At 43.3% G+C, this 13,503-nt stretch overlaps 2 protein-coding genes across 2 annotated transcripts in view; one reads left to right on the plus strand and one right to left on the minus strand.

Moving 5' to 3' along the window:
• Nucleotides 1-13,503, minus strand: part of NOX1 (NADPH oxidase 1) — a 179,223-nt gene that overhangs the window by 135,845 nt on the left and 29,875 nt on the right. Inside the window, exon 4 of the mRNA XM_070291085.1 lies at nucleotides 12,618-12,701. The gene's annotated coding sequence lies outside the window, so the exon portion shown is untranslated. The remainder of the gene's footprint in view (nucleotides 1-12,617; nucleotides 12,702-13,503) is intronic.
• ARL13A (ARF like GTPase 13A) lies at nucleotides 1,549-12,694 on the plus strand. Its single transcript, XM_070291267.1, has 8 exons — nucleotides 1,549-1,607; nucleotides 1,969-2,039; nucleotides 6,101-6,356; nucleotides 7,216-7,321; nucleotides 9,630-9,814; nucleotides 10,166-10,256; nucleotides 10,350-10,620; nucleotides 12,684-12,694. Exons 1-8 carry the CDS (start codon nucleotides 1,549-1,551, stop codon nucleotides 12,692-12,694), a joined length of 1,050 nt encoding a protein of 349 aa, XP_070147368.1.

Below are 13,503 nucleotides of genomic sequence, written 5' to 3' on the forward strand. Positions count from 1 at the left end.
GTGAACTCTGGGAGTTGGTGATGGACAGGGAGGCCTGGCGTGCTGCGATTCATGGGGTCGCAAAGAGTCGGACACAACTGAGCGACTGAACTGAACTGAACTGACTCACCACATAATCATCAGAGAGCTAACCAAAGCCCATCTGAGTATCAACCTAAGTACTTTGGTAACCCAAACAGAGCTTCCCCCAGCTCTGGGCCCCATACATAGACATTCAGTTCAGTCACTCAGTCATCTCCGACTCTTTGCGACCCCATGAATCACAGCACGCCAGGCCTCCCTGTCCATCACCAACTCCCGGAGTTCACTCAAACTCATGGCCATTGAGTCGGTGAGGCCATCCATCCATCTCATCCTCTGTCATCCCCTTCTCCTCCTGCCTCCAATCCCTCCCAGCATCAGAGTCTTTTCCAATGAGTCAACTCTTTGCATGAGGTGGCCAAAGTACTGGAGTTTCAGCTTTAGCATCATTCCTTCCAAAGAAATCCCAGGGCTGATCTCCTTCAGAATGGACTGGCTGGATCTCCCTGCAGTCCAACGGACTCTCAAGAGTCTTCTCCAACACCACACTTCAAAAGCATCAATTCTTCAGTGCTCAGCTTTCTTCACAGTTCAACTCTCACGTCCATACATGACCAGAGGAAAAACCATAGCCTTGACTAGACGGACCTTAGTCGGCAAAGTAATGTCTCTGCTTTTGAATATGCTCTCTAGGTTGGTCATAACTTTCCTTGCAAGGAGTAAGCGTCTTTTAATTTCATGGCTGCAATCACCGTCTGCAGTGATTTTGGCGCCCAAAGCAGTAAAGTCTGACACTGTTTCCACTGTTTCCCCATCTATTTCCCATGAGCAGATGCCATGATCTTCATTTTCTGAATGTTGAGCTTTAAGCCAACTTTTTCACTCTCCTCTTTCACTTTCATCAAGAGGCTTTTTAGTTATCATATGACCCAGCAATTACACTCCTAGTTATAAACTCAAGAGAACTGAAACCATATGTCCATACAAAACTTATACAATCCTACGCACACACACATATATATAGCAGGATTATTCATAAGAGTCAAAAAGTAGAAACAATCCAAACATCTTATCAATTGATGGATGGATAAACAAAATGTGGTATATCCATACAATGGAATGTTACTTAGCCATAGAAGGGAATGAAATATTAATACATGCTACAACATGGATTAACCGTGAAGCAATTGTCTAAATTATCCTCCACCCCATCACCAATTCCAAGGTTGAATAAAGATATTCCTAACAGGGATGAACTATGGCTGAAGGGATAGGCCACACCTAATGCCATCATGCCTGTGTAGGTTGCTTTAATAAGAAATCACTGTTTTGCCACTAGAGTTGATGATAATCGGTTCCCCCGCACCCCACCCATGACATAAACAAGGTTGGACAGAATGAAATAATGGACTTTTGACAGTCCCAGTCTGTTTATCAGTTTCTGCATATTCATAAGCTAATTTAGGTTCAGAGTTAACCATGGGCTGATTTCTTGTTTCCCTTAATATTAAAGAACTAAGCTGAATCATGTTCCGGCTTCTGACCTCCTGCTGGTGTCGTCTAAAGACAACTGAAGAGACTGAGAGGTAATACTGTAATTATTTCCTTAGACCTGCTCCACCATTTCCTCCAGTGTACCAAGCCATGGTCCCTCACAGGACAGATCCCTATGATATATATTATTAGGGGCATGACTAGGTAGTGTCTACAAGATTAGGGGCAGGGTTGGGGAAGGATGGCAGTTCTACAAGGCAAGTGAATCAAGGAAGCAAAGTGTCCTTGGAGGCTTTGGGGTGTAGTTCCCACTCCACCTCCTACCACCTGGCTGTGCCTTTATGACTGCATTGGGACTACTGCAGGCAGAGCCCCAAACACCAAAAGTATAATTCTTTGTTTAGACTAACAGTACTTTTAAGGCTTTGACTCATTTTTCTTTTCCATTTATAGACATGTAGTCATCATCATCATTGGACTGGACAACTCAGGGAAAACTGTTCTTGTGGAGGCGTTCCAAAGACGTAAGGAACTGAGAGAATTAGATACTAGTTTAGGTCTCCCCTGGGTCCCAGTGACCAATGAAATGTCATTCCTTCCTACCCTTACTTCATGGCACCCAAGTTACCTCATTGGAAGGTAAACACTTCCCAACACACATGAACAAGACACACACACACACAGACACACATACACTCCACTCCTCTCAGGTGTTATCAGCCTGTTAATGTAATGTCTGTTACCTGCTCCCTTTACAAGATATCCTAATTGATGGTCTTTTCATAGTGTCAGTCTGAATGAACTGTGACTATGCAAAGCACTGCAGTTGATTAGGAAGGAAAGCAAGTTTGAAACAGTGTCTAGTTTCAGAACTCAATTAATGTGGAATTTGGTCTAGATAAGAGAGACAAGTGTGGGATGATGAAGAAGTTTAATAACGTGAAACTTCGTGACAGTTCATATAGAGGGTTGGAGCTTGAGAAATGGTGTCAGTTCAGAGACAGGCAAATTTAATACCAAATCTCCAGTTTAATACCTTGACATTTCAGCCAGTGGTTCAGCCTGGTATTCCACCTTACAGGCAGCAAACTTGATTCTGCCTCTCCCAAATCTCTGACTGGCAGAAATGATAATTAAAAAAGAAAAAAGGTAAGAAGCAGCAAGAAAATCAAGGAGCCAAGATAAATCACAAGGTTACTGATAAAGGGAATAATTTTTACAGCCCAACCCAGCACCACCCCTAGATTCCCATCCAGTCTGGGTGGGGCCTGGGAACATATTAAGAACACCCCAGGCTTTTCTAATAGCCATCGTTGGGAAGCACTCAACTGTAATTAGCCTTATGCTATTTTTCCTATGAGAATAGCATGTGCTTTCCATTCTAATTCCTAGAAGATAGAGCTTGCAGTCTAATTTGTTACTGTTTAACTTGCCTTGTGCTTGATGAATAACTTGGGGATGATTCATAAACTTCATTCACAGAGACATTTTTATGGCTAAGAAGCAAATTTCCACTGATGTCACATTCTGAAGAATTATCTCAGGCCACCTCTGTCCATGTAAGACTTCCAGAGACTAGTAGACTCCTGTGTACCCAAAATGCAATAGCTTGCCCCCTATCAGTTCAGTTCAGTTCAGTCTCTCAGTCATGTCCGACTCTTTGCGACCCATGAATCGCAGCACGCCAGGTCTCCCTGTCCATCACCAACTCCCGGAGTTCACTCAGATTCATGTCCATCGAGTCAGGGATGCCATCCAGCCATCTCATCCTCTGTCGTCCCCTTCTCCTCCTGCCCCCAATCCCTCCCAGCATCAAAGTCTTGCCCCCTATAAGCTCCTGCAAATGCTTATAATTGCTGAAAACAGATGATAGCCTAGGGAGGAAGTTCCAATCTAGAAGCAGTAAATTGTGTAAATATTTGAAGACACTGGCTCTAAAATATTTTGGGACATAAGCCATTATTACCAACAACATCATGCACTATAACTATTTTGTCTGGCATGGTCATATGGGGCAAGGGATCCAAGCATGCGCACCAGCAGTGCTCTATATGAGGGTGTTTAAAGCAGTTTCAAACCTAGCTATATATTTCGAACTTGAAAAGAAAATGCTTTCTGAGCCCCACCCCATATCTCACTCTCTCAAAGAATGAGGCCTAGTGTCCTAGGTTTTAAGAGCTCCACAGGTGATCCTGGTGCATAGTGGGTACTGAGAGCCAAAAATCAGAATCACACCAACTCACAGGGGACCTGAAGGTTCAGATATTTGGGCCTGGAGAAGGCCCAGGGAACCAAAAATCTTAACAAGTGTGCCAGATAATGCTGAGACAGGCAAAAATTCTACTGCTCTTTAAGGCAGTGAGTCTCAAAATGTAAGGTGAGAAAAATCACCTAGGGATTTTGTTAAACATAGGAGTTTGCTAAAAATAAATAAATAAATAAAGATACCTGAGAGAAGATGTAAGATTAAAAAAAAAAAAAAAAAAGATACTTGTGTCCCAAGTGTAGGATTCTTATTCATTTGGCACAGGGTGGGACTTAACCATCATCCCCATGTAAGCAGATGATCCCCAAACTATGCTTTATGTAGCATTCTGTTAGGGATATCGAGATGCATTTGACTCAGTACCTCTCCTCAGAGTGTTTATAAATTAATAGAGGAAATAAGAGAAATGTACATTGTCAGAGAGCAAGTTCTGATGGTTTCTAGGATTTGCCAACAATAGACTGAATTATTGGAGAACTGGTAAGGTTGAAAATATAAAGAAATAACAGGGAAAAAACATAAAGTTTGCTTTGATATAGAAAACACAATTTAAAAATTGCCTTTAGAGTTTTAACCTATTCACTTATTATTTTTAAGTAGTCTAATATAGACATAACAAATAACATAAAATTGTGAATGAAAATTATATGTTATGTGAACACTATAATTAAATAATTGACTAACATAAAATCAGAAGAGGACATTATGAGATGATAGTAAGATGTAATAATATGTACATATACACACATATAGAGGCATATTATGTATACACATAAATGTTTGTATAGTCATACATTTCCAAAGATCTGAAAGCAGGACTTCTCAGCTAAGCAACTTATTCTGGCAATCCTACAGAAAATGTCCCATGTAAATTTGAAACTAGAGATAAGAAGCTACTGATTCTGGTCTTAGAACTCCCAGGTATGTGTGTAGAGAATCTGTAAAATCATCTTGCTACTAATGTGGGCAGAGATCTAAGCCAGGCTGTCGGTTTAATAGACTGGAATGTGTCTACAGAAATGCTGAACTGCATTTCTCTGGGGGCTGAGTGAGAGGTGGGATGCCCTGTGGGACTGTATGGTCTGGCCATAGCCTTGAAAGAGCAAAGGTGTCTGAGTTTGGCATGGTTTCTAGGAGATATGAAAGGAAGAGGACATCATACTCTCCTCCACAGTAACAGGCCCCATAAAAATTTACTGAACACTTACTATGTGTAAGGGAATGCGGAGCCCCTCCCTCACAGAGCTTATATTTTCATTGGGGAGGCAGGATGTGCACAGAATGAGGTGAGGGACCAGTTTAACACACCATGTGCTTAACTAGAGATCGAAGTAAGAGCTGGGCCAGTCAGCGAGGCTTCCTAAAGAAAGTGGTACTTGAGCTGGGCCTTAAAGAAAGGATGGGAGAGAAGAGCTTTATCAGATGCATTCAACAAATATTTATTGAACACCTGTCTGCCAGTTTCTGTGCTTGACATTGTGAATATATAATAGTAAATACTGAAAGGGTTTCTATCCTGTTGCAGTTTATAACCCAGATAAATAAATCACAGAATTTATAACACTGTAACATGGGCTTCCCTGGTGGCTCAGTAAAGAATCTGCCTGCAGTGCAGGAGACCTGGGTTCAATCCCTGGGTTGGGAAGATCCCTTGGAGGACAGCATGGCAACCCACACCAGTATTCTTGCCTGGGGGATCCCCATGGAAAGAGGAGCCTAGCAGGCTACAGTCCATGGGTCCACAAAGAGTCAGACACTACTGAGCGACTAAGCATACATGTGCTGTGGTAGTGGTAAGCCCAGAAGAAAGGCACCTTATCCGGACTTGGGGATGGTAGTGTGAGTTAAGAAAATTTTCTAGAAGAAACAAGATCTGAATTGACCTTTTAAAAACAAAATAGGTGTTAACCAAGCAGAGTAGTGGAAAAGTATTCTAACCAGTAGGAATAGTATCTTGTGAAGGCCCAGGGCAAGGGAGAGCCTGACATGCACATGGAATGGGGGATAGGGAGGCACACGAGTCAAGAAGCAGAGGGAGGAAGAGGCTGGGTACCAGAGACCCTGGATACCAGTCAGGGAAGAAACGGATCTGGCAGGTTAGGAGGTGAAAGAGTTTGTATTCTGTCTTCAGAGCAGCAGGCACTCAAGGAAGTTTACTGAGCCAGGATAGGGTAGTGTGGGCAAAGTGCTGGTTTAGGAAGATGAATCAGCATGAGCAGGATGGCAGGACACCTCCATAGGATTCCTGAGCGCAGGCTCTAATCAAGGTCCAGATAATCATGTAACAAATTATTTCATCCTCTCTTCCCCTATGCATAGAACTCCCTAGTAGTAGTAGGATGGACAGTTGTTCAAACTCTGAACTAACCACACTCCTGGTGGATAATTATGAAGTTTCCATCTATGACCTGAAAGGAGACATGCAGGGCCGCGAAATCTGGCCAAACTTCTATGCTCAGGCACATGGGCTTGTTTTCGTCCTGGATTCCAGCGACTTGGAGCGCATGCAGGAAGTGAAGGTCATCTTACCCAACCTGCTGTCTGATGAAAGAGTGGCTGGGAAACCCATCCTGCTGTAAGACTCTCCCTTTGTGTCCAATTTCCCCTTCCCATTCTGAGCCTTTAGAAGAGAAGTAGACAGAGGAAGGGCTAGGTGGTTTCTCTGTCACATCCAGTTAGACCGCCTCTCCTCTTTGGCTGAGGGGTAGTGGCTCAGTCCTCTGTGGGCTGTTTTCAAAAGCCACTTTCTACCAGACACTGCCGTGGGGGAACCTGTTATCTAATTGTGCAAAGGTAATTTTGAAGGCAAGCATCAAAGGGAAATGCACACACCCTCCTCACCCATTTGTCGACTCTTCCTGAAGACTGCCTCCCTACATTTGCTTCTCTTTTCTGGCTTCAGTCTCTGACCTTGAGATGAAGGCAAAAAACTCCTGTGTTGCATATTCAATGCCAGTGGCCTGCTCCCTTGGCACACTGCCTGAGACTTATGCCACTACCTCTTATTCCAGGGTGATATTTCAGGTGGCCTGTCAATCCTCCCCACCCTCTTTTAGCCTTTTTTATTCCTTGTTAGCACCCCCAGCTCAAGCATGAACAGAGTTTAGGGGAGGGTATAAAAGCTCCAAATTTGTTCCTATCCCAGTTAGAAATTCTAATTAAAGTTTGATGGTGTAGTGTAGAAGTGAGAAATGAGGCTTGGGGATTATCTCGGATTCAAATTACTTGTGCTATTCTTTCCACCATTGAGAGCTGGCTAGAAAAATGTCTGGATCACCTTACTGGGTATGGCTTAAAAGCTAGTCCCTGGATATGGAGCAGCTGTACCAGAATTGGATATCCCCCTCTTTCCTTTCTTTTCTTGCCCTTGGTCTCTATCTCAGTTTCACTCATCCTCTCTTCTTCCCTCAAAATCTTCCAATGCCTGGTTTTAGCCTGGCCAACAAGCAGGATAAGACGGACGCCCTGCCGCCTGGTGATATCATTGAATATCTGCTGCTGGAGAGACTAATGAATGAGAACAAGTCTCCGTGCCGAGTGGTAAGTGTCCAGCCCTCCCTTCCCTTGTCCTCTCAACCAAGGCTGATGCCTTCCACAGCCCATAATCAGTCTCCTATGCCAGATCTCAGGCAAAGCCTCTCCCTGACACAAGTATGGTAATGATTTCTAACTTAACGGTGATAAGTACCACTCACTTAAAACACTTTTGCATCTGTTTTCTCATTAGGCCTGAAAAATAGCTCTTTAAAGCCAGAAATTTGAGTAGTCTCATTTTATGGTTAAGAAAGCCAAGACTCAGAGACTCTGTGTGCCTTGTCCGAGGTTATACATCCAAGACATGACACTTGATTAAAGGACCTAGCTTTTGTACCTTTCATTTACCTTCTCAGGAGTAAATGTTGAGTATCTCTTCAGTTCAGTTCAGTCACTCAGTCGTGTCCAACTCTGTGACCCCATGAATCGCAGCACGCCAGGCCTCCCTGTCCATCACCATCTCCCAGAGTTCACTCAGACTCACATCCATCGAGTCCCTGATGCCATCCAGCCATCTCTTCCTCGGTCGTCCCCTTCTCCTCCTGCCCCCAATCCCTCCCAGCATCAGAGTCTTTTCCAATGAGTCAACTCTTTGCATGAGGTGGCCAAAGTACTGGAGCTTCAGCTTTAGCATCATTCCTTCCAAAGAAATCCCAGGGTTGATCTCCTTGCAGTCCAACGGACTCTCAAGAGTCTTCTCCAGCACCACACTTCAAAAGCATCAATTCTTCGGCACTCAGCCTTCTTCACAGTCCAACGCTCACATCCATACGTGACCACAGGAAAAACCATAGCCTTGACTAGATGGACCTTAGTCGGCAAAGTAATGTCTCTGCTTTTGAATATACTATCTGGATTGGTCATAACTTTTCTTCCAAGGAGTAAGCGTCTTTTAATTTCATGGCTGCAGTCACCATCTGCAGTGATTTTGGAGCCCAAAACAATAAAGTCTGACACTGTTTCTACTGTTTCCCCATCTATTTCCCATGAAGTGATGGGACCGGATGCCATGATCTTCGTTTTCTGAATGTTGAGCTTTAAGCCAACTTTTTCACTCTCCTCTTTCACTTTCATCAAGAGGCTTTTTAGCTCCTCTTCACTTTCTGCCATAAGGGTGGTGTCATCTGCATATCTGAGGTTATTGATATTTCTCCTGGCAATCTTGATTCCAGCTTGTGTTTCTTCCAGTCCAGCGTTTCTCATGATGTACTCTGCATATAAGTTAAATAAGCAGGGTGACAATATACAGCCTTGGCGTACTCCTTTTCCTATTTGGAACCAGTCTGTTGTTCCATGTCCAGTTCTAACTGTTGCTTCCTGACCTGCATACAGGTTTCTCAAGAGGCAGGTTAGGTGGTCTGGTATTCCCATCTCTTTCAGATTTTTCCACAGTTTATTGTGATCCACACAGTCAAAGGCTTTGGCATAGTCAATAAAGCAGAAATAGATGCTTTTCTGGAACTCTCTTGCTTTTTCCATGATCCAGTGGATGTTGGCAATTTGATCTCTGGTTCCTCTGCCTTTTCTAAAACCAGCTTGAACATCTGGAAGTTCATGTATTGCTGAAGCCTGGCTTGGAGAATTTTGAGCCTTACTTTACTAGCATGTGAGATGAGTGCAATTGTGTGGTAGTTTGAGCATTCTTTGGCATTGCCTTTCTTTGGAATTGGAATGAAAACTGACCTTTTCCAGTCCTGTGGCCACTGCTGAGTTTTCCAAATTTGCTGGCATATTGAGTGCAGCACTTTCACAGCATCATCTTTCAGGATTTGAAACAGCTCAACTGGAATTCCATCACCTCCACTAGCTTTCTTCATAGTGATGCTTTCTAAGGCCCACTTGACTTCACATTCCAGGATGTCTGGCTCTAGATTAGTGATCACATCATCATGATTATCTGGGTCATAAAGACCTTTTTTGTACAGTTCTTCTGTGTATTCTTGCCACCTCTTCTTAATATCTTCTGCTTCTGTTAGGTCCATACAATTTCTGTCCTTTATCGAGCCCATCTTTGCATGAAGTGTTACCTTGGTATCTCTAATTTTCTTGAAGAGATCTCTAGTCTTTCCCATTCTGTTCTTTTCCTCTATTTCTTTGCATTGATCACTGAAGAAGGCTTTATCTCTTCTTGCTATTCTTTGGAACTCTGCATTCAGATGCTTATAATCTTTCCTTTTCTCCTATCTCTTAGGAAGTCTTAAGAGCCTCTCTAGGTACAGCAGAGCTTCTGTGTACCTGTGTGCTGAGGGTGATTGAGACTATGGGCCCCAGAGGTCCCAAGCTCCTGGGCTAGAGTCTTCTCTTTTTGTCACAGGAACCTTGTTCAGTTGTCAAAGACCTCCAAAGGAGCCATCAACCTATAATTGATGGCCTGCACTGGCTGTTATCTGCCATTGGGGAGGAATATGAAGAGCTGTGTGCTCGCCAACAGCCACTGCCACCAAGCATTGCAGCCTCCAGTGGCACTAGAGGATTTGAGGAAAGATCCCCAGCAGACAGGTACTGAGCTGCCTCTGTTAGGTGTACTGATAAGAATAGATGTGGGAGTAATCTTCAACAAAAGCAGGGAGTTCTGGGAGGAGCATGAATTCTGTGAGGTGCTGAGCAAGTCTCTCGAGATCAATTGGCCCAAATGGGGTGAAGGCAGTGATCACAAACATCCCAACACTGTTAGGTACATCCTCCCCTGTGCACAATTTGAGTGGGATGAGTTAAATCATCAGTAGTAGAGTTTCTCCAAAACAGAGCTTCTATTCTCTGGTTTGTTACACAGAGGAGAAAAGGAACACAAGCCCCTTAAGGAGCTTGAATCTGTTTTCACTATGGCTTTATCCTCTCTATCTTCTTCAGCTTTGCTACCCAGATGGGAATGTCCAAAGAAAATAGACAGCATGTAGGACAACACTCAATGGAACCTAAGCCTCTGAAGTCAATCCTGCTAGTAAGTGGCTCATTAAATGTTATTGCCTCAGGGACCAATCTCTGAACTCTTTGGGCACCAACTGACTTTCTCCTCCATCTTGCTGATATACAGAAAGAAGGTGTAAGAATAAGACCCAAGAAGAACGTATCAGTAACCTTTGCCTTAGATGAACCCATGGAGGAAGGTGAATATTCCGGGGGAAATGGATCTCATAACACCGCTGGAGCTGGTAACACCAGTGGAGCTCATAACACCGCTGGAGCTGGTAACACCGCTGGGGCTTGTATCATCACTGGAGCTCATAACACCCCCAAGCTTCGCTATGGTCCAAGTGATGACTTTCAGCCCCCAGCCCCATATACTGGGGATGATCTTTTTGAAGGTAAGGCTGGATCACTGATTAGTTAGGGTAGAAAAGATATAAAGGCCCTTCCTCACAATTTAAAGTGAGGAGTTTTGATCCCAAAACTCTTTTTTCATGCTATGGTTGGTGATCAGGAGAGAAGCAGATCAAGTGCTTAGAGAGTACCATCTGACAGCCCAGTACGATACTCCAAGCTCTTTGTTTGGATGGCTGTAGGGTTATCTTAAAGGTTATGATTTCCAGTGATAGACGTACAAATTGGTACAATCTTTAAAGAGAGTAGTTTGGTTGTCTGTCTCCCTCCTACTCTCCATCTCTGTGTGTGTGTGTGTGTGTGTGTGTACATGTGCACATGCTCAGTTATGTCCAACTCTTTGCGACCCCGTGGACTGTAGCCTGCAAGGCTCCTCTGTCTATGGGATTTCCCAGGCAAGAATACTGGTGCGGGTAGCCATTTCCTACTCCAGGGGATTTTCCCAACCCAAGGATTAAACCTGTGTCTCTTGTGCCATATATATATATCTTGGAGAAGGAAATGGCAACCCACTCTAGTATCTGTGCCTGGGAAATTCCATGGACAAAGGAGCCTGGTGGGCTACAGTCCATGGGATCACAAAAGAGTGGGACATAACTTAGCAACTGAACAACAAGAACAGCATATATATATATATATATATATAGAGAGAGAGAGAGAGAGAGAGAGTGAGAGAGAGAGAGAGAGAGAGAGAAAGAAAGAGAGGGAAAGAGAGAGAGAGAACTTTAAAATTGTGGAAACCATATGAGCCAATCATTTTATGTCTTGAATTGTAGCCAAAGATAATTAGACAAGTACACAAAAACTAAGTACACATAGTTGTTCAATCACAGCATTATGCATAACAGCTAAAAGCTGGAAACAAGCTAAAGGTCTAACAATGGTGAATGGCTAGATAAATTATGGTGCACCGATACAATGGAATACTATGCAGACCTCAAAAGGGCTAATGTTGACATACTGACTGGCATGGAAAGTTTTCCACAACCCAATGTTTTGTTGGAGAAAATAGAAAGTCAGAGCACAGCATGTACAGCATGATGTATATATGTCCATAGACTATCTGGAGGGAAATCACCAAACATGAGCAGTGGTTTTCTCTAAGGGTAAGAGTCTAGGTGATTTTTAGAAGAGCCGAGGTACCTTTCTTAGGATTTTTGTATTATCAGAAATTTTTTAATAATCAGATATGATTTCTCCCAATACACTAAAGGCACTAAAAAAAGAAAGCTGTGAGGATTTAAAGGCCCATTGTTGTTAATGGCTACTCCATCTCAAATGTTCCTTGGCCCCAGTTTCCATGATGGTAAACTGTCGATTTTACAATGTCACCTTTGCTCTCCAAAGAATCTGGCCCTTCAGGCTACCTCAGAGTCTTGGGTTGTTACACCTACACAGGGGGGCTGTTAGTTCTGTCTGTTAATACCTCCACAGTCCCCCTATAATTCCACCTACTCTAACATAATATCCCTTAGAACTCCCGTTGTGCCCATACATCAATCTTCAAGCCATCAAATGAATCTTATCCCCACCAAGAGGCTCAAAAATAGTTAAGGGGAATGAATAGTTTGAGAATAGCTTGAAATAGTTTAAGAATGAAGATGACCTGGACAGGAACACTGAGGACAGCAGTGCTGCTCTGGGAAGGAGGATGCAAGTTGAGTGGCAGGAATCCAGCAGCAGAGTGGAAGAAGTGTCTTTCTAGATGTCTGATTCTACTCCTAAGTCTCTGTCCAAAATTGAAACGCATTTTTCATTTCTATAACCTCAGAGCCAAGGGCAAAAAGGATAATGGACACCTGGGACTCAGAGATGTTACTGGACAATCCCTGATGAAGCCTTTGAAGCCTTTGACGTGGTTAGTATTCCTTAGGTGAAGGGAAGAGAGCAAGAGGGAGAGCAAGTATGAGGTCAGGGCAGAGAGGGACACCTGGTGGGATACCATCTACACCCCTTGGAAAGTAGGCAACACTCTCCTCACCTGGAAGGACAGGAAGTCTGGTGCCTGGCTTCGCTTGCAGTGACACCTGTTTTCTTTTTCTTTTAGCAGACTTTTAACAGAGAGCTAAAGAGAAAAATGAAGGAACATCAAAAGAAACACCTTATATCCCTCCTTTATAAATGGGTTCATCTGCAGAACCATTAAGATTTTTCAGTTTTCAAATTTCTGTCTGTTAATACCTCCACAGTCCCCTATAATTCTACCTACTCTAACATAATATCCCTTAGAACTCCCGTTGTGCCCATATATAAATCTTCGAGCCATCAAATGAATCTTATCCCCACCAAGAGGCTCAAAAATAGTTAGGGGGAGTGAATAGTTTGAGAATAGTTTGAAATAGTTTAAGAATGAAGACGACCTTGGCAAAGAAGATCAGAAGATCTTTGTACCCAGATGCTCCTGATGAAGTCTGTGAGCAACATATCAAGGGTAACCAACTGCAATTGAGTCTCAGAAGTACAGGGTCAGTTTAGAACTACATTTTCTCCCCTTGTGTTCTTGGGTGGAAGGGGACTGGCATTATTCTGCTGAGAATTATGCTCTACGGAATCATTTTTAGTCACGCCTCCAAAAACAACTCGGTTTTAAATTCCCAGCCACTGTCTGTGAAGCCTGGCAACAGTTCTTTTGCTGTCCCTTCAGGAATAGCAACTGATATCTCTCCTAACATTTAGGTTAGGTGTGCAAAAACTGTATGAGCTTAAAAACATTCAACTGTCCATCCCAGAGAGGGCAGTGTTAGTGGTGGGAATCATCATTCATTATGATTACAGCTGCTACTTCACCATCAGTACCACAGCCCCATTTCCTGAGTGCCTTCTGGTTGTCAGACATAGCACTAAGCTCTTCACGTTCATTATTTTAT

The sequence above is a fragment of the Ovis canadensis genome, chromosome X (assembly GCF_042477335.2).
Source record: "Ovis canadensis isolate MfBH-ARS-UI-01 breed Bighorn chromosome X, ARS-UI_OviCan_v2, whole genome shotgun sequence".
Taxonomy (NCBI): Eukaryota; Metazoa; Chordata; class Mammalia; order Artiodactyla; family Bovidae; genus Ovis; species Ovis canadensis.